At 31.6% G+C, this 21,876-nt stretch overlaps 1 protein-coding gene across 1 annotated transcript in view; it reads right to left on the reverse strand.

The window, feature by feature from the left end:
• Mdga2 (MAM domain containing glycosylphosphatidylinositol anchor 2) overlaps positions 1-21,876 on the reverse strand; it is a 757,479-nt gene that overhangs the window by 11,762 nt on the left and 723,841 nt on the right. The window contains exons 12-14 of the mRNA XM_047541595.1: positions 17,916-17,936; positions 14,611-14,766; positions 13,965-14,123 (exon numbers count right to left, since the gene is read on the reverse strand). Of these exons, the coding sequence (XP_047397551.1) occupies positions 13,965-14,123; positions 14,611-14,766; positions 17,916-17,936 (336 nt within the window). The remainder of the gene's footprint in view (positions 1-13,964; positions 14,124-14,610; positions 14,767-17,915; positions 17,937-21,876) is intronic.

The following is a 21,876-nucleotide window of genomic DNA, read 5'->3' on the forward strand; positions in this document are numbered from 1 at the left end:
CAAATTTGTTTCTCCTTGAGCAAACACTTCCAAACTTTTTGTTTCTCTCATTTTCTAACTTGCTCTCATGACATGATTCAAAGGCAACTATGTCCTAATTCCTAGTACCTGTGAATTTTCAGGAATTAATAGGGATTTGGAGATGGAGAGAACTTTCTAGATTATCTGAGTGGGTTCAAAATGCAATCATACATATCTTAATGAAACAGAAGTAGATTCAATACAGGAAAGAAGGTGGCCATAGCAGAGATGTTAACTGCTTTTGAAAATAGAGGAAAGTTCCACAAATCAGGAACACAGGCAGCCTCTAGAAGCTAGAAGAGACAAGGAAATGGATTTTCCCCCAGAGCCTTCAAAGGAACCAGTCTACTGACATCTTGATTTTTGTCCCATAATATGTATTTTGGATTTCTGTTCCCCATAATAATAAGAAAATAAATTTGTACTGCTTTAAGTCACAATGTTTGTGGTTATCTATTATTTGTAATACCATCGATAGGAAACAAATATAACATGTACTAACCGACTAGCTCATAGTTTGACTCTAATTGTTTTGGCTTATGTTATCAGTTAGTATTGTTTTTCAGATTTCATGTAAGTCTCATTTTTCTTCTACGAGAATTATTTGAACATATAATTAAGATAGCTCTTATTTCATCATTTGATACAGCTCTTTTAAAAGTTTTATGTGTTGTACATAGAGATACTAATGATGATAATAACTTTAATACAAAAATACATGTTGGACACTTACTCCAGAAAATAATTAATCTTCTCAACCCTATAAAGTATTATCCCCACATTATAGATTAAAAAATTTAAAGGGGGTAAGTAATTTGATCTATGTTATACAGCAAGGAAATAGCGAAGGTAGGATTTGAATTCAGAGTTTGAGTTTTACATCATAATCATTACGAAATCAATATTTTAGTAGATAAAAATTTAAAGTTAACTTTATTGAGATGGTAAATTACATTAGATTTTATAATATTGAACTAAAATTATATTAAAGGAATAAATTACACTTAGTAATAGGCAATTATTCTTTAATTATAATATTGATTCATTTAGCTAATATTGTATAAAGGAATGATGCATATTTACTCATAAAATTTTGTATGTCTTCTTTTGTTTTATTTTTTGGCTTTGCATTTTCAGTTTCTGCTTTGAAATTGATCATTTTCTATATCTTTCCCCTTCAATGTAAGCTATAACCTCAGACTTTTTCTCCCCGGTATTGGCTTTATTGTCCATGGTGTGGATTCTGTTCTTTTGTTTCTCATTCCTTTATCCTGCTACTGTAGTACGCAGGATGTTGCATTCTCTCCTGAGCTCACTATCCCTTCTTCATTTTTTTTAGTTTCTTCTTCCTTTACTGTTTTAGTTTATTTTTTATTGTTTCATAAAGCTCATATTTTGAAGTATTTTATATAAAATGCAAGGCATATACTGAGCAAATATTACTTTCACCTGAAGTTACTTAGTTTTTTCCCAACAGCATATGCGTCTACTATGTGCTTCATAAGCCTCGTTTTATTCTGGGTAATCTTCATTGGACTCTCTCTCTCTCTCTCTCTCTCTCTCTCTCTCTTTCTCTCTCTCTCTCTCTTTCTCTGTCTCTTTTTGCATCTCCTTGTCCCTCTCTTTTCTCTATCTATCCATCTCTCTGTCTCTATGTCAATTTTCTCTATTACTTCACAAATAATAGAAAGTAATCCTGTGGTATTTTTCATTGTAGCTTCTTTTGTTCAATTTTATAGGTAAATTTTATCTCTCTCAGGTAGCATGAACCCATCATTTTGATTGAGTTAACAGGATATTGATTCTGTCATCAAATAAATAATTAGACATTTTGTTAAAAGTTAATAGAGTGATCATCATTTTTAGACCAACTAGTTATAATTTACAAACCAAATAGTGCATAACATCTTTAGAAATATTCCTAAGGTGAAAAATACAGGTTTTAATAAACCACATATTACCATATATCAGTTATTATATCAATAATGACAGGTTATTTTGTCATTATTTAATACATTATCAATTAGGGAATATACTTTGCCTATAATTATGCTTATATTTCTTAATTAACGATTCCTTTTTAAATATGTAACATAAATTCAGACTTCAGTTATGTCAATCTATGTTTTCTGAATGTATACTATATTAACAATATTTTGCCTAGATCAAAAGAAGCCAGGTCTGAATTATCTGAGAATTATAATTGGGTTTTAGAATAGACAAAATGAATGGTATTTAACTGAGATTAGATTGAATTTTAAAAAGCAATGCTACTGGTTTTACAAGAAAAAAACATCACAAGTATAATTGATTGAGATAAAGCTTCCAAATTTATTGTAATTTGAATGTCTTATTATGTACATAGTAATAATTATTTATCCCAATCAATGAATACAAATTACTCATTCATTGATGTATTTTGGAGGTGATGATAAAAACTATATTACTAGGCAAATGATTTTGAAACATTTTCTGTAGGATTTTCTGTTCTTAACATTTACAAAAGAATTAATGCAGTGTCAAAAGATATTTAAACTTGTGTTAGATCATCTTGGTCAACAAAATTAGAACTTGTGAAATAGCATAAAGATATTCAAGAGAACTTAGATTCAGCAAAGCTGATTCAGCACATTATTATCATATTACAGTAAGAAAATTCCTTAAGTGAATATGATGGATAGGGTAATATCCTTCAAAAGTAATTTTAAATCCTCAGAGAAACTTTGTTTATGCTTTAGTAGGCTCCAGATACCAAAATCTAGGAATGTAATTATCCCTAAGGATTTTCTAATGCCATATAGTTGGGAATAGCTAAGCAAAACTGACAGTGTCTTTCTTTCTTTTTCCCCCTTTTAGCTTCTAATTCTTATCTTCTGATCACCTTCCCCCAAGAATAAGGTGAGGGAATATGAGAGGACTTTGCTCATCTCTTTTGCTTAATGATTTCAGAAAAAAGGCTCAATGACACAAGTTGTCTCATATATTCTCTTACATCATGAGTAAAGATCATATTTTGGATTTTTCATAGCATTTTGCAATAGCATGATTCTTATTTTATATAAATTACAGTATAAAACATAATTTGCTTAAACATTATTTATTATTATTATTTCCTCATTCTTGCCTCTCATTAAGTCCTTAACATAATTTTACTTTTAATTATTTTACTATAAATATGTATTGTATTTGTTTTAGGTAAATGATTTAAATATATGTCCTAAAACATGCATACATATTTCCAATAGATACTTGGAATTGTCAAGTGCACATGAATTAATTTGTCATTTGGTTTACTCCATGGTCTGGAGATCACTTGCATATAAATCACATTTTATTATAATCAGTAACATAGACTCATTAATTTGAGTTTCACATTTCATAAAAGATGAGGATGTGTCTAAATTATCTTGCACTAGGCAAGATCTATGTATATTGATAGGTAGTTGTTAGCATCATTTGTTTTATACACACATACAAAGTGGGAAATTATAAAACCATTATTTTCTGCTTGAATGAAATGACTGCGTGCATTCATTGATACAATTTTTTCTACATATAATTGCAATGATATCTCAAACAAAAAATGGCAGTTCATTTTCTTCACTTATTACGAGACCTTCTGGTATCAAGTTGAATTTGCATCAGCATCCAAGAAGTTTCCTGAAACAGTGCTTTCATCAGGCTGTCTGTTTCTCTGATCTATGTCAGTTCCCTTATTCAGAACTTTGAACTCTGGTTCCATCACTGTCCCTCCTCTCCCATGAGAAGAGCATCCTCTATTCTCACACTTTGTCTTCCACTTTCTACTTACTTACGTCTTCTGAAGCATTCTTTGCATGTCTTCTCTTCCACAGAAACTTTTATTTTAACCCTCTTACCCTCTGTATTCTCTCCCTCATTTGTTTGTTGTGTATTACTTTTGGACTTTTATTACTAATTCATTGCCCCTAATGAAAAATAAACTATTTGATGGATAAAAAACCTTCACCATTAATTCTTTTTTATCCGATAAAGCCCTAAACACTACTAGGCATACAGCAGGTTACAATTCATTTCATTGAATTGAAATGAGTAAATATAGGACTACATTTAAAAAAAAAAAAAACACAAGTACTTATTTTCAATAGTTAAATTTTTTACACTAAGTAAGAAAAAAAACCTGCTATTTGCTTTCCACTCATTCAGTTGACAAAATAACATTAACCATTAATTACATTAAAAATAATACTTCTATATTTTGAAAAACTAGCCTTTTTCAGTGAATTCATACCATTAATTTTGCTTAAGCATATTAGCTTCTACTATGTATTGTCTAAATGACAATCATCAATGAAGAATTGTATAGGAGGAAAATAAATCTGTAGGTAGTTGGTGGTTCCAAACCACAGATTTAAAAAGTAAATAAATTAGGATTGCATAATAGCTTTATGAGAGGGTTTATGATAAGTGTGTATAATAAGATTGTGATTATTGCATGATTGGTAATAAATTATGGCTAAATTCTACCTTTCCCCTTCCCTTCTAAATACATTTCATTTAACAAAACAGTTTACTGAACCGTTGTCTTCAGTACTGTCATATGATGACATTGTATTTTCAGTATTACAGCAAACAGGACTTCACTGAAATCATTGACTAGTTACTAACAGAAAAAGTGACATAGTATCAACTATCAAACAGCCTGTGGGTTGGTTGTTAATCTCTAATATTTAAGTGGAGAATACTAATATCTGTATTGATTCCCTCAGCTATCTTCTTTCATAAGGAACTTAATTTTGAGAATTTATCATACACAAGAGTTTTGAAATTACATATTTATTGAATTGAGATCCTTTTACAGTCAGTGCAGTCAAAGCTCTAAAATGAGGACACATTATCCTCCTAACATCATTTTTCAATCCCAAATATCCTTTCATATGGTGTTTAAACTTTAGGGAGTGTGGGAATCCCAAAATGTGAAATTTCCTATTTGAGGAATAAATTCAAGATATTAGCAAGAGTTTTGATGTTTCTAAATAGAAGCAGAAGAAATATGGTCTTTGACCCAGAAGGGAATACAAGTCAGACCCCCGCAAAACATTCAAAATATTGGCACCTATGCATTATCTATATCTTATTACAAAAAATATTTAAGTCCTTAGTTTAAAATCTTTGTACACCAACATATTTAGTCAGATTTAATCCCTCTTATTTTTTTTTTCTTTTAGTTACAAATACATTCCAACTGTATTTCATTAATGGAAGCACTTTATCTCATTTGATTCTACTCTTGGTCATGATTTGAGCCCTGCATGCTCCCTCCCCTGTCTCTTCAGAAGGAGCTCCTTGGCATTTAGCCACATGTTCCTAATTAGTGTGCAGCTCATGCTTGATCTGCTCTCCAATCATCTGCTTAGGATTCAGCTCCTTGTGAGGTTCTCCAGGGAAAGCATCAAAAGTCATTCAGTCTCCAGGAACAGACCCGCTGAGAGGACCAAACCCTCCACTTCTGGTGAAATATCACACATCCCCATTGTTTGAGATAGTACTCTCCTCACCTCTGCAGTTCTCAGGTTATAAAGTAAAATCATTTTATTTGATTTTATCTACTTCTCTCCTTTCTTTTCAATTTTCTCTTCATTTTCTTCTTCTCCTTCTCATTCTATATGTTGTTTGGCACCAGAAAATATGGTTGTTACTGGTGTAGACTGTATCATGTTTTCAGAAAGCATGGGATTAACTTGCAATAAAGTACCAGATGGGAATGGTATTTGTTTCACTCCATTTTGAAGTTCTGCTTGAATTAGCTCTTGTTTCAGTTCTTAATTTCTTACTTCAGTTTAGCATTTTCAATTAGAAGTTTCTTCTTTTTTCTCAATATTGCCAGCAAAATTGCTTGCTTCTTAAGAAGAGCAACTTGCTGCTTAAGCTATTCAATAATTTGATCCTCCTCTGCACTGTTCTGTTTCAGTCTCTTCAGAACAGCATTACTGGTTGCCATATCTGCCAAGAAATGGCAGAAAATTGTATCGTGGAAGAGAACAGCTCCAAGGACAGCACAGCCTTAGCTGGGAGTAAGCAAAGACAGCAGGCAGCACAGGGAGGCAGTGAGAAAGGACCCAAGGAGGCGGCACCCCCACTAAAGGCCTGAGTGCTCCAAGATCCAAACCCACAATTTGTCCTTCCCTCCCTGTGCACAGCTTCCATTCCTCAGTTAATATCATCTACTCCCCAGCACCTCTTCCTCTCTGGTTACAGTTTGTTTCCTGTTTCTAATCCAACTCTTGATGAAGAATAAACTAAAATGTTTTTATTAAGATAAGCTTAATAACAAGTTAACTCCAGATTCCTAAAATTCTATTTCTCTATGAAGTTAGGCAGTCATCTCAGGATACCTATCTGAACCATATTTTGGCTCAAAATAAAAAAAAAATTATTCTTTGGTACATTATGGTTTTTCAATACATGCGCTTTTTATTTGAACATTTTTATATCTTTATGGAAGTACTAAGTATGGTTTGCTTTACTTTCCAAAGCACTTAGGAACAAATTCAATTTAAGTCAATAACTGTATTACTTTTTTTTCTTATTTTTATAACTTATAAGGTCTTCATAAAATTTTCTTCCATTTCCACCCTAAACTCCGTACCTTCAATTCCTTTGTTATTTTTCTAGTGCACACAAAAGCTGAATTATCTAGTTTGTATCATTTAAAAAATCTATTTACCATTTGTTGTTCTAGAATCAAATATAAATAAGGCATGCTCACTGTTCTCAAAGAATAAAAACAAGAAGATTTCAGTGTGATGAACATAGATATTTGTACCAGTAGTTGTGGGAACAAAAGAAGTAGAAGATAGGGAACAGTAGTTTCAGTCTCCTTCAGTTGTATTTTGAAGGAAAATTACGAATGACTAGAATATTATAAAGAAGAAAATGTATTTATCCCATCACATAACTTTTTTAAAAAATCTAGTTTTAATAGGTATTGAGGCTCAAATAAATATTGATAAGCAGGGCACCAAGTCATAGGAGGAGATATTGTTTCTACTTCAATCATGAATCCATTTGGCAGGACAAAAGATATATAAAGAAGACCAGGTAAGAGCTCAATTTGAAGATTTTCCAGGATGACTGGAACAAACTAGGGAATTATTACAAGGAGAAGATAGAGGGGATATATCCCGGAGGTCATGTGTTACTGGTTTTATTTTTTTATTTTTATTTTTTTATTTATTTATTTTTTTTTACGTTTACATAGGGTAATGATGTTTATTTTATTTTTCCCCTCCCCCCCACCCCTCCCACCCCTCTTTTCCCTCTACACAGTCCTTCTTTCCTTCATTCTTACCGCTCTCCTTAGCCTAACTCTAAACCTAACCCTAAACCTAATGCTAGCCCCTCCCACCCCCCATTATATGTCCTCATCCGCTTATCAGCGAGATCATTCGTCCTTTAGTTTTAGAGAGTGATATTTACCCTGGAATTATGGACCAAAGAAACAGTGAGGAAATCCGTTAGCAGGTTAATTCAGCACTTTACACAAGAAGTGACGTGGACTCATTATATCCTAAAACCCATTTCAGTGCCCCGAGGACTAATACCCTCCTCTGCAACCTTTCTAATCTTTATATTCCAGGTAAGCTTGTACTCCCATTTACTACTCTCGTAACGTAGGCAACCTTCAAACATTCACTTCTATATTTCCTGTTCTACCAACCAGGAGTGTGTCAGAAGCTATCTACCTACTAAATGCTTTCTCACCTCACTGGAAGTAACACTAATTCATTTCTTCAAGACTGACCCCCTACCAGAGCACTGAATTCCCATAGGTTTCTACCCTCTGAGATTTTTTTATCATTAAGTTTACCTTATTGACTCTTCTTTTTCTCATAAAACAGACTGTTTCACAACCCCACATCTCTATGTTATCTCTTCTTTCTCAGAGAAGAGTACAATTCATTAATGAACTCCTTTCCCTTCCTTTTCTGGTGAGATTAACTTTCTAGAGACATACTTTTACTAAACCATTCTTATCAAGTTCAACAAATGTATTCATAAATGCCTTTTGTATTTTTATCTTTAATTTTTGATATGATATGATGCTTAAATCTTATATCCTTCTCTGTAGAAACATATATATATATATATATATATATATATATATATATCTTACTGGCTTTTAATAAGCTTATGTCATATCTAGTGACCTCATATGAGATTCAATTTTTTTGCAAGAACATTAGAAACTCAACTGATTCATTTAGAATTAAAATGCCAGCTAGGAGTTATAGGAATACTGATATATTATTATCAATAGCCAGCTGTCATATCATTTACATGTAAATCAACAGCTAAAGGTTAACACACTCTAACTTTCATTTGGGAATGTTTCTTTCTTTAGTAAATTTTGATGAAACATTTAACTAACATAAATTACATCAGTGTGGCAGACTCTAAATTGTCTCTTAATAATTTCAACTTCCTGTCATTAATACTCATGTAATCTCCTCCCTGAATACAGGCTGGAATTATCAACTCAGTTTTAATCATTAGAATGCAACAATATTATGGAATATCAATTAAGACATTAGGTTATGAAAATTCCTCAGCATTCATTTGCTCCCTCTCTTGTGTGGATTTCTTGATTTGAAAGAAGGATGCTCCCTGTCATGAAATGGCTCTGTAGAAAGATCTGCCAGTCGGGAAATTCAGAGAGGCGTCCCCTCAATAGCCAGCAAGAAACATGCCCCAATGTGAGGTAAAATGAAGCCTGATAAAATCAAGCAAGTAGGCTTGGAAGTATATTTCCCCACCCAAGTTGAGTCAAATTAGACTGAAGTAATTTGCTGGACAGTTTGACAACCACCTAATGAGAGATCTTGAGCTTCAGGCACCCAACTAAGTCATATCCATATTACTGACCCACAAAAACTCTGAGATAAGAAGTATTTGCTATTTTAAGCTGTAAAATTTTGGGAAAACTTGCTATGCAGCAGAAGGTAAGTAATATAACATATTTGAGTTTATTTCAAACAGGACTCTCTTCTAGGTAACATAACACCCAGTTTTGCATTATTAGACAATGACTACTCTTCTTAATAATATGTTGTTACTTACTCACAGTTAAAACTTCAAAATTTATTTAAAATTACCCAACAAGTAAATAAAATTGAGCTATTATAAATCCAGAAAAAGTCACTTTTAAACCTGGATTTCCAAAAGAAAGAATACAATTAAAATGCAATTTGTAAAACCAGTGATTGTAAGTTAACAGATAAATGAGGGTTTGGGAATGATATATGCAAAGAAGGAAGGTTTTTAACTACAAGCAACATCTCCTTAATAAAGTACAGGCATATCTTGAAGATATTGTGAGTTCAGTTCTAGACAACTGTAATAAAGCAAATATTACAATATAAAGAGGGTTTTTTTTGGTTTCCTAGTATGTATTAAAGTTGTTTAGATTACTCTGTAGTTCATTAAGTGTGAATTAGAATTATATATAAAAACCTACATACCTGAAAATGTTTTAATGCTCACAATCAGTTGAACCTCAGCAAGACACGTTCATTTTGTTGGTGGAGGGTCTTGCCTCCATATTGATGACCGTTGAATTATCAGGGTAATGGTTGCTGAAAGTTGGATTGGTTATGCACTTTCTTAACATAAGGTGATAATGAAGTTTTCCAAATTGATTCTTACTTTCACAAAAGGCTTTTCCAAAGCATGTGATACTATCCGAGAGTATTTTGGAATTAATCACTCATACCTTGTCTGATTCAACTAAATTTTTGTAATATCCCCAAATCTTTTTTTGCTACTACGGTCAGTTGCTCAGCATCTCTACCAGGAATAGACTCTACCTCAAGAAGTCATTTTGCTCATTCAAATGAATTAACTCCTCATCAGTTAGAGTTTTATTATGAGATTGTAGCAGTTCATTCACATCTTCAGTCTTCATTATTAATTCCAGTTCTCCTATTTCCATCATACCTACAGTTACTGCCTCCACTGAAATCTTGAACTCATCACATCTGAGGACTGGAATCAACCACATCTTCCAGGCTAGCTGTTAATGTTAACATTTTGACCTCTTTCCATAAATCACGAATGTTCATAATGGCATCTAGAATGTTGAATCCTTTCCAGAAGGTTTTTCATTTACTTTCCCCAGGTCCAAAGAGGAATCATTATCTATGGCAGCTAAAGTCTTTACAAAATGTAATTCTTAAATAATACCAATTGAAAGTCAAAAATTACTCCTTGATTCATGAATTTCAGAATGAATTATATGCTTGCAGGCACAAAAATAAGTGTCCTAGGATTTCTAGATTGTTAAATGAGCATTAGCTTTAATATAAATTCACCAGCTGCATTAGCTTCTAACACAGAGTGTTAATTTATCCTTTGGTGCTTTGAAACCAGGCATGGACTTCTCTTCTCTATATATGTAAGCCCTAGATGCCCTTGTACTCCAATATAATGTTTGCCTACATTGAAATCTCATGTATAGTGATGCCTCCTTTATCTGTCTTCTTAGATCTTCTAGACCACATATTCCAGTTTCCACATCAGCACTGATTGCTTCACCTTAAACTTCTGTGTTGTGAAGATACCTCTTTTCCTTAGACCTCATGAACGAGCCTCTTCTAGAACCTCTTTTCCTCTCTTAACTGTCACAGAATTGAAGAGCAGGGCCTTCTTCTGGATTAGACTCAGGGAATATTGAGGCTGGTTTGATCTTATATTCAGATCACTACAACTTTCTCCACATCCACAATGTTTCATTTTCTTATAATTTGTATGTTCATTGGAGCAGCACTTTTAATTTCTTTCAAGAACTCCTTTGCATTCACAACTTGGCTAACTGGTGCAATAGGCATAGCTTTTGTTTCTCTGAGCTTTTGACATGCTTTCTTTACTAAACTTGATCATGTTTAGCTTTTTTTTTTTTCATGTTTAGCTTTTGATTGAAAGTGACAGATGTGTGATTCTTGTCTTGAACACTTAAAGGACTTTGTAAGATTGTTAGTTGGCCTTATTTCAGTATTGTGTCTTACGGAAGTAGGAGGCCCAAGCATAAAGAGAGAGAGAGAGAGAGAGATGGTGGAACTTCCTGGAAAATTCAGAACACACACATTTCTGATGAGGTTCCCCATCTTATGTGGATGTGGTCTGTGGTGTTCCAAAAGAGTTATAACCACCACTACAAAGATCTCTGGTCACCATGGCAGAAAGTAACTATGAAAAAGTTTGAAATAGTGTAGAAACTATCAAAATGTAACAAAGAGGCACATGCTGCTGGGAAAATAATGCTGACAGATTTTTCTGGATGCAGGATTGCCACAAAATTTCAGTTTGTAAAAAATTCAGTATCTGGGAAATGTAATAAGATGTACTGCATTAAAATGAGGTACACCCATTCTCACGTATTCCTAATGGATTACCTAATGTCTGGAACAGGTATGTTTGCTAGAGTTTTAATAAGCAGCATGCCTATGTTCTGCTCAGAGGGACAGAGCTGATACCCAAACTACAACCGTCAATGAGTTGATGAAGTTGAGAAAGTGATACTAAAGGCTTCAAAATAGTTGATAGGGAAAGAGAGAACTGCTCTCCTGAGCTCTGCCCTTGAAAAACTATGAAAAATGCTAGCAGAAAGTCAACTGGATATTCACTGACAGCAAAGAGGATATGAATAACAATCGTTAGGTTGAAAGTATATTAAATTACTTGGGATTCATTTGCAAGGAAGCTTAAAAGATTCAGCCTCACATATAAAGACATTATTTTATACTTTAAAATAAATCAAACGATTGTTCTAAGAACTCAATACAAAATATACCTTTCCTAAGGTAAAGTGGGAAAAAAGAAAGTCCGCAAAATACATTTAAAATAGAGAGTAATTGAAATAAAATATACATGATCAACTACTAAGAAGAAATGGTGTTGAGCTAATCCTACTTTCGTTAATAAAACAATAATCAGACAATAAATGACTATGTGGAGTTTTGTTTCCATTCATAATTTATGCCATCATGACACCAGGAGTGTTTCATAGCTTTCTGATAATGTTCTGATAATGAAGAAGTTCTACTTTTTCTAGTCTACTTTTTGTTTCCCAATAAATTTACTCACTCCTACAAATGTATTTTCCTAAATCAAAGATCTTGCGCTCTGTGCCTGCACAGAATCTGTGATAATTCACTCTGATCACTAAGCAAGAGTCACATGTTCAGCTAAGCTTTCATGACACTCCCATAATCCTTCTTGGCAAAATGAACAGGCAGACTCAGAGTCCAGGTCCCCAAGTGGGTGTTCTGCTGCCCCTACTTATCAATTATTTCATGGGCATGATAATCAAAATTCTGAAAATTCTTTGTATTTCAGTTTCCTTATCTGTGAAAAAGGATAATTGCTTTAGTGAGTACAAATGTTTATACTGAAAACTAAGAGCAATAAATTGTGAGGTGCCTGGTCCATGATGAGTGCTACATGAAAGTCAGCTGTTACTTTGTTATTGCTATTACTGCTATTCAAGATTCAAATTAACCCAAGACTGTGAGTGTCTACATCTGACAGAAAATAGTACATATGCTATCTCATTTAACCACAGTTTTCTGAAGCACAAAATATTATTCCCATGTTGCAGATGGAGAAACTAAAAGCCAGGCATTCTAAGTGACTTCTGTAAAGTCTTAGAGTGACTGAGTGCTACAGTGAACATCCAGCTGAGGTCTGCTTACTTTTTGTCGAGGATGCTTTTCGACTTTACAAAAGCTATCTTTCCAGACTGTCACCTATTGCTACACTGTGAAGAATACTGGTCATAGTGTTATTGACTATGAGTTTGAATCTAAGCACAGTATTACTTGGCAATTCATATAAACTTCTTGAGGTTCAGTTTTCTCTACTGTAAGAAATGGATAGGTGATGCTTAATTTTACAAACTCAAGAGGATGACTCAGTTTAAATAGTATACTAGCTGATATAGATTATGTACCAACTTTTATGAATGCAAATATATTTATATTATTTTTTATTATATATTTATACTATGTTTAAATATATTATGATATATTTATATTATTATTTATATTATACTTATTTTATTAATTTATATCAAGACACTAATGTCCTAACATTCCAAATTTGCTTCTTCATTATCAGAACTTAATCCTCTCTGCCTATGGAAAACATACCCTTCCTGCATACCCAGGAGAAATGTTTTCCTTTGTTTTGAAGGATTGCTTCTTTCTTCACTTAGATACAGATCCATAATTCCTTGTTTAACTTCTGTGGGGCTAGAAATGCTTCAGTCTATTTTAGAATGTTTATAGAGTAGAGCTCTTGTAGAATATATGATATTGCCTTATATGGTCTGGAACAGGGTCTTATAAGTAAACAGTAACATTTATGCCGCAAATGGTGTAAATGTTCACATTCACATTTATCCATTCACATTGAATAAAGACTAAAAATACATCCATAACAGTTCATATTATATATTTCTAACACAAGTAGAACAAGTTAACGCATACCACTTTATCAAGAAGAAGATATCATGTCAATATTCCAAATTCATGGATGCAGTATGACAATATTCCCTTTCATCAAGATGCCTCAAGTCACTATTCAATCTAATTTCATTAGAAAGAAACAGCCTAAATTATGCTATGTCAAATCTGCCAGAAGATCTCCTGAAGAATGAAATGCATTGATGATCTGGCTGAACTAGGGTTCCAGAAGAATGGAGGAATTTGCTCTGATTTTCAAATTAAAATCTGAATTTTGGAGATTAAATGATGGGAAGAAATGCTTGACATCTTATTTTGAAATTAGTAGGTAAGTCATTTAAAAAGCCAATCATGGCATTTTTTTGACTAAAATTATTTTCATACTTTGTGTGAAACTGTTTCTTGTTATTTAGTTTACAAGAACAAAACTTCTTGCCATCTTACCTATATGTTGTCCATACATGTGATAAAAGAAGCTGAAACAATACGCAGTGTTTGTAGGTCCATAAGGATTTTTTGGAGCTATGCTGAAAACAGGACTGAGAAGTCGAGCCTTTTCACCTTCCAATCTGGGTCGAGATGTTTCAATGTACATATAAAAACCTTAAAATGACAAAAAAATGTTTAAGCACTCTCTTATTGAGAAACATGAATTTCAAACCATTGAGAAGATTTTGAGTTTCATACAAAATAAAGATCAATAGGAGGATTTACATCTCATTTACATACACACAAACAACTGATGACAACGTTAGCATAAAAAAAGAATGATCTTTAAATTACATTTGAATAAAAATATTTAAATTAAAATAAAATGTACAAAAACTTGGGGGAAATTAGAATTTTAAGCTTGAATTAGCAAAACAAAACAAAAACAACTTTCTGACCTCTCAACTTTTTATGTTAGAGAGTTCTGAGAAAAAAATTAATGTCTACAAACTTTGGAATTATCTAAATTATTGATCCTACTAATATGATATAATGTTTTATTCCATAATGGTGATATATATGGCTAAATACTCTTATGGTTCATTGATAACATTTTAAAAATCTCTGGTTGTTATGAACACTACACTGCATACCCTCATACCTTCTTTGGAGCCACTGCGATCAGCATTAGGTCCTGTGTTAGGAGTATATTTTGTATTTCTTGTTGCAGTACTTTGTTTTGTCCAGTCAAAATTATCAGTATCATCTTGGGTGAACAAACAAATGTTACCATCTTCAAATCCACAGTGAAATTCTCCTGTTAAAATTTTTTAATTAAATTAACTAAGATTAATTTAAATTAATAACATTGTAATATTTATATTAAAAACTTTTCTAACATTATATAGCAATAGAAATGTAAGATCATGATGATAACATCAGAGCCTTAATATACAAGATTATAGCTAAACATAAAACTATTGAAATTTTAATGAAAAAGAGAAACTATTTTTATATGTAAATCAGTATTATACTGAATAATTAAAACTCAAACCCTTTTCCTGAGAAATGTCCAGATAACTGAAATATAATTCAAGCTTGAATTATGCCTGGAGACTTTCCCTAACTTTCCTTTTATAAGTATAGGAAAATAAAAACCAAATTGAAATTAGAAGATGAGCTTTATTAATTTACCTCATGGCATTTGAAAGACATAGACCTTTCATTTATAATTTTTCATGCTAAGTCTAGAGATGCTTTTATGAATACCCATTGGCACAAGTGGAAGTTTGCTTAGGGAAAGATAATAGCAAATTATTTTGAAAAGCAGTCATCTTCTGTACTTTGTTGAATGTGGATTTGCCAAATGTTTGAAATTTATTTGAAGTAAAATAATAAAAAAGACTTCATGATGTGCTGTAGAGGGACAGGAATTCTTTGATGCCTACTATATTTTGAGTTCAGATCCAACACAACTTCAGAGATAGACATTTTCAACTTTCCTTAAAATATGGGTGGTAGTAATGTTTCTAGATATCAAAAGTTTTCTTAGTGGGATATACTCTGCTTGAAAAAAGGTATAAATAAACAAGTTGGATAAGGTTTACTTGAAACATAATTAAATAGTGTATATCATTAAGTGAGAAAATTAAGCAAAGTATACATTTTATCCAACCTAATAACAACTCTAAGAAACCATAGTAATGGTTTACACATGAGCCTTACACATGAGGCTCACAGAGTAGAAAATGTTGACTAAGTCAGCTATAACATGATGAAGTAAAAACAGAATTCAGATTCATTGCAATCCATAGACAAAATCATTTAACAGACTCCAATTTGAGTCCCTTCCAATCAATAGGTTAGATTTATTAGATATCCTTGGGAATGGAGCCCTTTTTATTCTTATCCCTGAATTAATTGAAACTACTGACACAAACAAAAATAAAAGAGAATTCTTTCCTTATACATTTAAGGATTAACTTTTTGTCTTCTTTTGGTTTGTCAAATCAAAGATTTGCTATATATCTCTTTGTATATTTATTTTATACTTTGGGTAGGTAGGTTACAGGAAATGTGAGCACTTAAGGGAATATAAATCTGTAAATTTCTGGATAAACAATATTCCACATAAAATATTTATTGGACACATTTCAGTAGCTGATATAAATAAGACACAACCATTAGGTGCTAGCAATCAAAGATATAATGTAACAGCAGGGTACTTATATGAAATAGAATTCTTTAAATATCTTTTAGGTACAAAATGAGATTCCTTTAGTTGCTGCTTTAGAGTTGTGATAATTACAGAGCACTGTTTAATTTTAAAAGTTTTCAGTTGTTTAATTATGTATTATGTATATACAAAAAAAGAGGTCAGATAGCATATATAAAGTAGAAGATTTCAGTTTATAGAAATGCTGACAAATATGTTATTTAAAATTACATATAATGATTTTTATAACACTGTTTAACCATTTCCTTTTTGTAATTTAATTTTGACACTTAAATTATATTTGTTCTTATCTTAAAAAATGAAAAAGACTATTTAAAGCCTGAATATATAAGGTTCTCATAGTAAAATTAAGAAATAATATTTATAGCTTATAAAAACAATGGAATGTGATATATGACTAAAATTGTACATAATTTAGGATATTTTATGTGTGATATGTTGTTTGCAATATTATAATTAAAGTAATTCAATGGTATAAAACTGTGTGCAATATAAATATTTAATTACTTCCAAAAACATATGTCTTTATGGGGAGGGGAACTATTATTGGAGAGATTTTATAAAAGCTGGCATATAAAATGACAAAAGAAGAAAAAAAAAACACCATCATTTGGGACCATCATAATTTTGTGATTTAAATGGGATAAATAATTACAAGAAAGCTTATTAATAAAAAGTTTGTTGGAGTAAAATAATTTTTGATAATAAAAATGCACTGAGCTGTATAAACTTATCAAAATCCAATGTAATATTAAATATTAAAATATTTCATAAAATGGGAAGTAATAAAATCCATGAGTTCCACAAAGATATAAAACTGAGGATTGACTGGATCCTGAATTCTTACTAGTTTCCTAATTACAATACTATTTTGGCAGAGTTTCAGGAGCTACACAGAAGTAAAGATATTTCAAAATTCTGCATTTCACAGTTTCAAAATTTAACTTTATTTCCCATATTCCTCCACAAGAGATGGAAAGACAATAAAAGCCCTCTTCTGCCCACCTACCCTCTTTGTTCATTTTTTAGAACTGTCAAAAATCTAACTTTACATTAAAAATAAAAAACTCTCATGGATTGATAAGTTAGAATAGGTCATCATGGTAATCCTTTTATTATTTCAAAGTTGCTTTTCAAAAGTAGGAATGTTTCTACATCTAGAAATATTTTTCATATATACATACTGTATTTCATCTTGCACTCATAAAGAAAAATAATTTCCCAAAACTTCAAAATTTAATGACTTTAAAGAATTTATAACTTAAATCAGAACAAATATATTGAGATTCAAAGTAGTGATTCATGCAAAAATATCAAACTATCTAAATGCCAATTTTCTAAATAACCACACTCTTTTATGGGAGGAATACAGAAATTCAAAGAGTGAAAATCAAAGAAGCTTATAAAAAACAATGAAATCCCACAAAGAAAACCAAATAATTTTATAGTTACAGAAATAGCAAATATTAAGCAGATTCGAGAAACAGTTCTATATTTAGGAATATTTATAAACAAAGTTGTCAGTATTAATTTGTTTTCATACCATAGACTTTGAAATTTAAAATTCACATATGCTGCCAGTTCCACTGATTCTAAACTACTGTTTCAAATCAAATAAGACCAGTTGCTAAATATATTTGTAGACTTATTATTTTCATATATTCATTTATACATGTCTTATTTTTTAATTATGAAATACATTGTGGTTTTTAAAATAAAAATATACTTACTTAAATGAGGATTTACAGGAGCTACAAGGTAAGGGGAGGGGGGAGAGATACATTAGCAAGACTTGAATATCTTTTATAAATAAAATCCAATCAGTTTTTTCAGTCTCTCATAGTTTCTTACCAAAACTTAATGAACTTCCCCAGTGTGGTCATGGAGAATTATAACTGCAATCCATTTTCTTCTAGAGGATTGAATGCAATCTAGTTTGAATCTCAGCAATAACAGCCTCAAAGTACCAAAAGATCAATGCTAAATAACATGGGGGATTTGTTCATTTTCCAAGGAATGGAGTTGCTGACCTTTCATATCTCAGCCAGTACTATACAAAATCCAGAAATTAAAACTGAGACTGACCGTAGGGTGACCTATTATCTAGATGGTTTAAAAATGAAAGTAATTATCCAACAGAGTCCATACCTTTGTTTTTTACTGTTTCTATTTCTACTGAAATAATACGGCATATACAAAAATAACAATCTTCACATTATGTCATCTGTTCTATAACAAATAGCTACTTCCAAGTCACTTCGTTTAATTCAATTAACACACACACACAAAAACACACACATAATTTGCACACAGGTAGTTCTGAAACGATAACCAACACATTTTATGTTTCTGTGCACCAAAAGGAATATTTGTTTCAGAAAACTGTTACAATACATGTCAATGGACTTATACCCAAAAAAGAAATGCATCCTTTAAATTTTGCTGAAACATTAACAATAATATATCTAATTTACAAGATAAAATGGTATCATGTAAATTCTGAGAAGCAGAACAAATTATATTTTTCATAATGATAATGGGTAGTTAACTTGCCCTGCAGAATGTTGTATCATTATTTTCCTAGTGTTTGCATTAACCACCTTTATGAAAATTTGCACATTACTAGTATGATAGGTCAAAACACATATACATGCCTGAAGCATGTTCATTTTTCTATTAATACATTTAGATTAATTTTAACAAATTGACTTTCCAATATTCACACTGTTTCTACACATAAAAGAAAATTCCCATTACCTTTGTTGTTTTCCTTATTCTGCATTTCACACTGCAAATTATGGAAGAATGACACAAAGAAGGAACTACCCATTTACTAGTTGCTCTAAAAGTAGACTAAAAGGAATATGTTTCCTTGCAAGTCACCAAGATATATTAAATTTGAAAAATAAATTGATAAAAAGTTGTTTTATATTGAAAATAACAAATTTATAAAAATAATTCTATGTACTGTCTTTTAAAGATGTATTTTGAATTAAATTACTTCTAAGAAATATTTTGTCTATATGCAATTTCTGACTAGAATGAATTTTGGGTCTGCTACACACTTTGGGGAGTTGATCCTGGGGATTGAACTCAGGGGCATTTGATCACTGAGACACAACCCCAGCCCTAATTTGCATTTTATTTAGAGACAGGTTCTCACTGTGTTGCTGAGGTTGGCTTTGAGGCTGGCCTCCCAAGGCTCTGGAATTACAGGCTTATGCCACAGTGCCTGGCATTGCTACAATATTGTATTTCCCAAATTTACTATATAAACAGCACAGTTAACTTTGTGAAAATAGGCAATCTTAAATTCTAAATAGAACGATGATTCCATATTTTCCTCTTCCATTTCTATTTGCTTGGGTAATTTCTTACAAACGTGTTACATATTGAATTGTGTTCATTCAAATTTCATATGTTGAAGCCTAATCTCCAGTGTGACTATCTTTGAGACAGGGGACTTAGGGAGGTAATTTAGGTTAAAGGAGGTCATGGGTGTGGCCCTAACTTAATGGGACTGGTGTCTTTTATAAGAGGAGGAGGAGACAGTGAGAATGAACTCTCTGCCATGTGAGGATGCAGCAAGAAGGCATTCATCCCCAATCCAGGAGGGGGCCCTCCCCAGAAACCAACCAAAGTCCCTGATCGTCTGGCTTATACAACTGTGAGAAATGAATTTGCTTTTTCAATACAGCCAGCTTATGGTATTTTGTTATGGCACTCCAAGAAGACTAATACAATGCTTATGTATCATTATGGTTTGCCCAAATCTTTATTATTTAAATGCAATTTTAATTAAAATGTTTAATATTTTAATATTCATGTCTAAGAATATAAATGCAATTTTAATTACTCAGAAATATAAGCGATATATATTTGCCACATCTCTTAATCATTTTAATTTGCTGTCTCAGAATTTTCAGTAAAAACTGTTAAACTTATGAATTTTTTTATATCTGTTTAAGAAAAGTGATCTCCTAAACTTTGAGCAAAGTGGTAAATAGGAGCATGAACCCTGGTCATTTCAGCATTGTTTAGTCTTTCAGGACATCAATACTTTCTGTGTCCTAATATCTTCATCTTTGAAATAAATTAATATTAATGAAGTTTTTAAAGCACAACCATGAAATTGTTATTTTGTAATTTAGTGCCAGGAAGCATTAATGTTAGATAAGAGCAGGTAATTATTCATATTTTTTAAAACATATGAAATGAAAAACCTTAGAAAAATATACCGGGGTTTTATAGTTGTCTATCTTACAGACTCATGGAACTGATATTTATGTCACAAACATAAAAACCCACATATTTTAGAGGATCATATTTAAGATTTAAAATTATTTTAGTGTTTTTTATATTACTTGATTGCCTACAAATATTCTAATCTACATCATATTTCTTAATTTTTAGTGGAAATTTAATGTGGACACAAATGAGTTTAATAAAATTTTAATAGTTTCACTTTCTTTTTTATTTTGGCAGTATTCAGTGCTTCCTCCTTTAGTACAAAAATATATATTTAGTACTAAATAATACGGAAAATTTCAGCAGCAAAGAAAACCTTCTATTATCTTCTTATCTCAAGCCCTGATAATAAATTATATGAAAGAATGATATTCCACTGAGAGAATGAAACAAATATGAAATATTTTACCAATGATTCATTCAGTCCTAAAATATACATTGAAAATTCTTGAGGCAGATAGTTTCATTGAACATTATAGTTCTAAAATGCATGCAAAATTCAACTTATAAAATATTAATCTCTTTAATACATTAAAATAATTCCAAATCTTATTACCATTGTTCTCCCTAGAGCTATCAGTCTGGGAAAAAGTTTAAGATCAACTTTTAATTTTTTCGTATTTCTATACTAGTTTCTATTTTTACTCCAACAGGACATTTAAGTAGTGAAAAAATTATATGTATAGTTCAAAATGTATAGTATCAACTAGCACACACACACACACACACACACACACACACACACACTCGTTTATGTACATTAGCAATCTGAGAAAAAAAAAAGACCACCAACCAGAAGGACAATAACAACAAAAAACCCAGCAACTAAGGTGTCTTTCAGCAGGTGAATAGATAACTGTGCTGCATTTAGATAGTGGCATATTCATTAACAATGAAAAGAAATAGACTAGGAAGCCATAAAAGACATGAGAAAACTTAAACATGTATTAAGTGAAATAAGTCAGTGCTTATCACAGTTATGTACTCATTTGATTCCAACTGTGCAATATTATGAAAAAGGAGAAACTATTGAGGCAATAAAGAGATCAGTAGTGGCCAGGGTGGTGCAGTGGGAGAGACAGGTAAGTAGAGCACAGGAGATTTCAGGGCACTGAAACTGCTCAGTATGATACTGAAATGATATTAAGCACTGCCAAAATACATATATAACTATAAAACATAAACAACAAATCCTAAGGTAAATGACTGAAATACTGATATTATTTTGTTTTAACAAAATATAACAATGACCTAAGATGTCAATAATAAAGGAAGCTGCATCACTAGGAGGGAGTGCTCTACTTCCTACTTGATTTTCTGTCAACCTAAAAATTCTCTGAAAGTGGAGTTTATTAATATTATTAAAACACAAAAAACATTTTACTCTACTTCCTAACTTCTTATAGGTATAAGTTTTAAGGTCATCAAAAATATGAAATGATA

The sequence above is a fragment of the Sciurus carolinensis genome, chromosome 2, assembly GCF_902686445.1.
Source record: "Sciurus carolinensis chromosome 2, mSciCar1.2, whole genome shotgun sequence".
In the NCBI taxonomy this organism is placed as follows: Eukaryota; Metazoa; Chordata; class Mammalia; order Rodentia; family Sciuridae; genus Sciurus; species Sciurus carolinensis.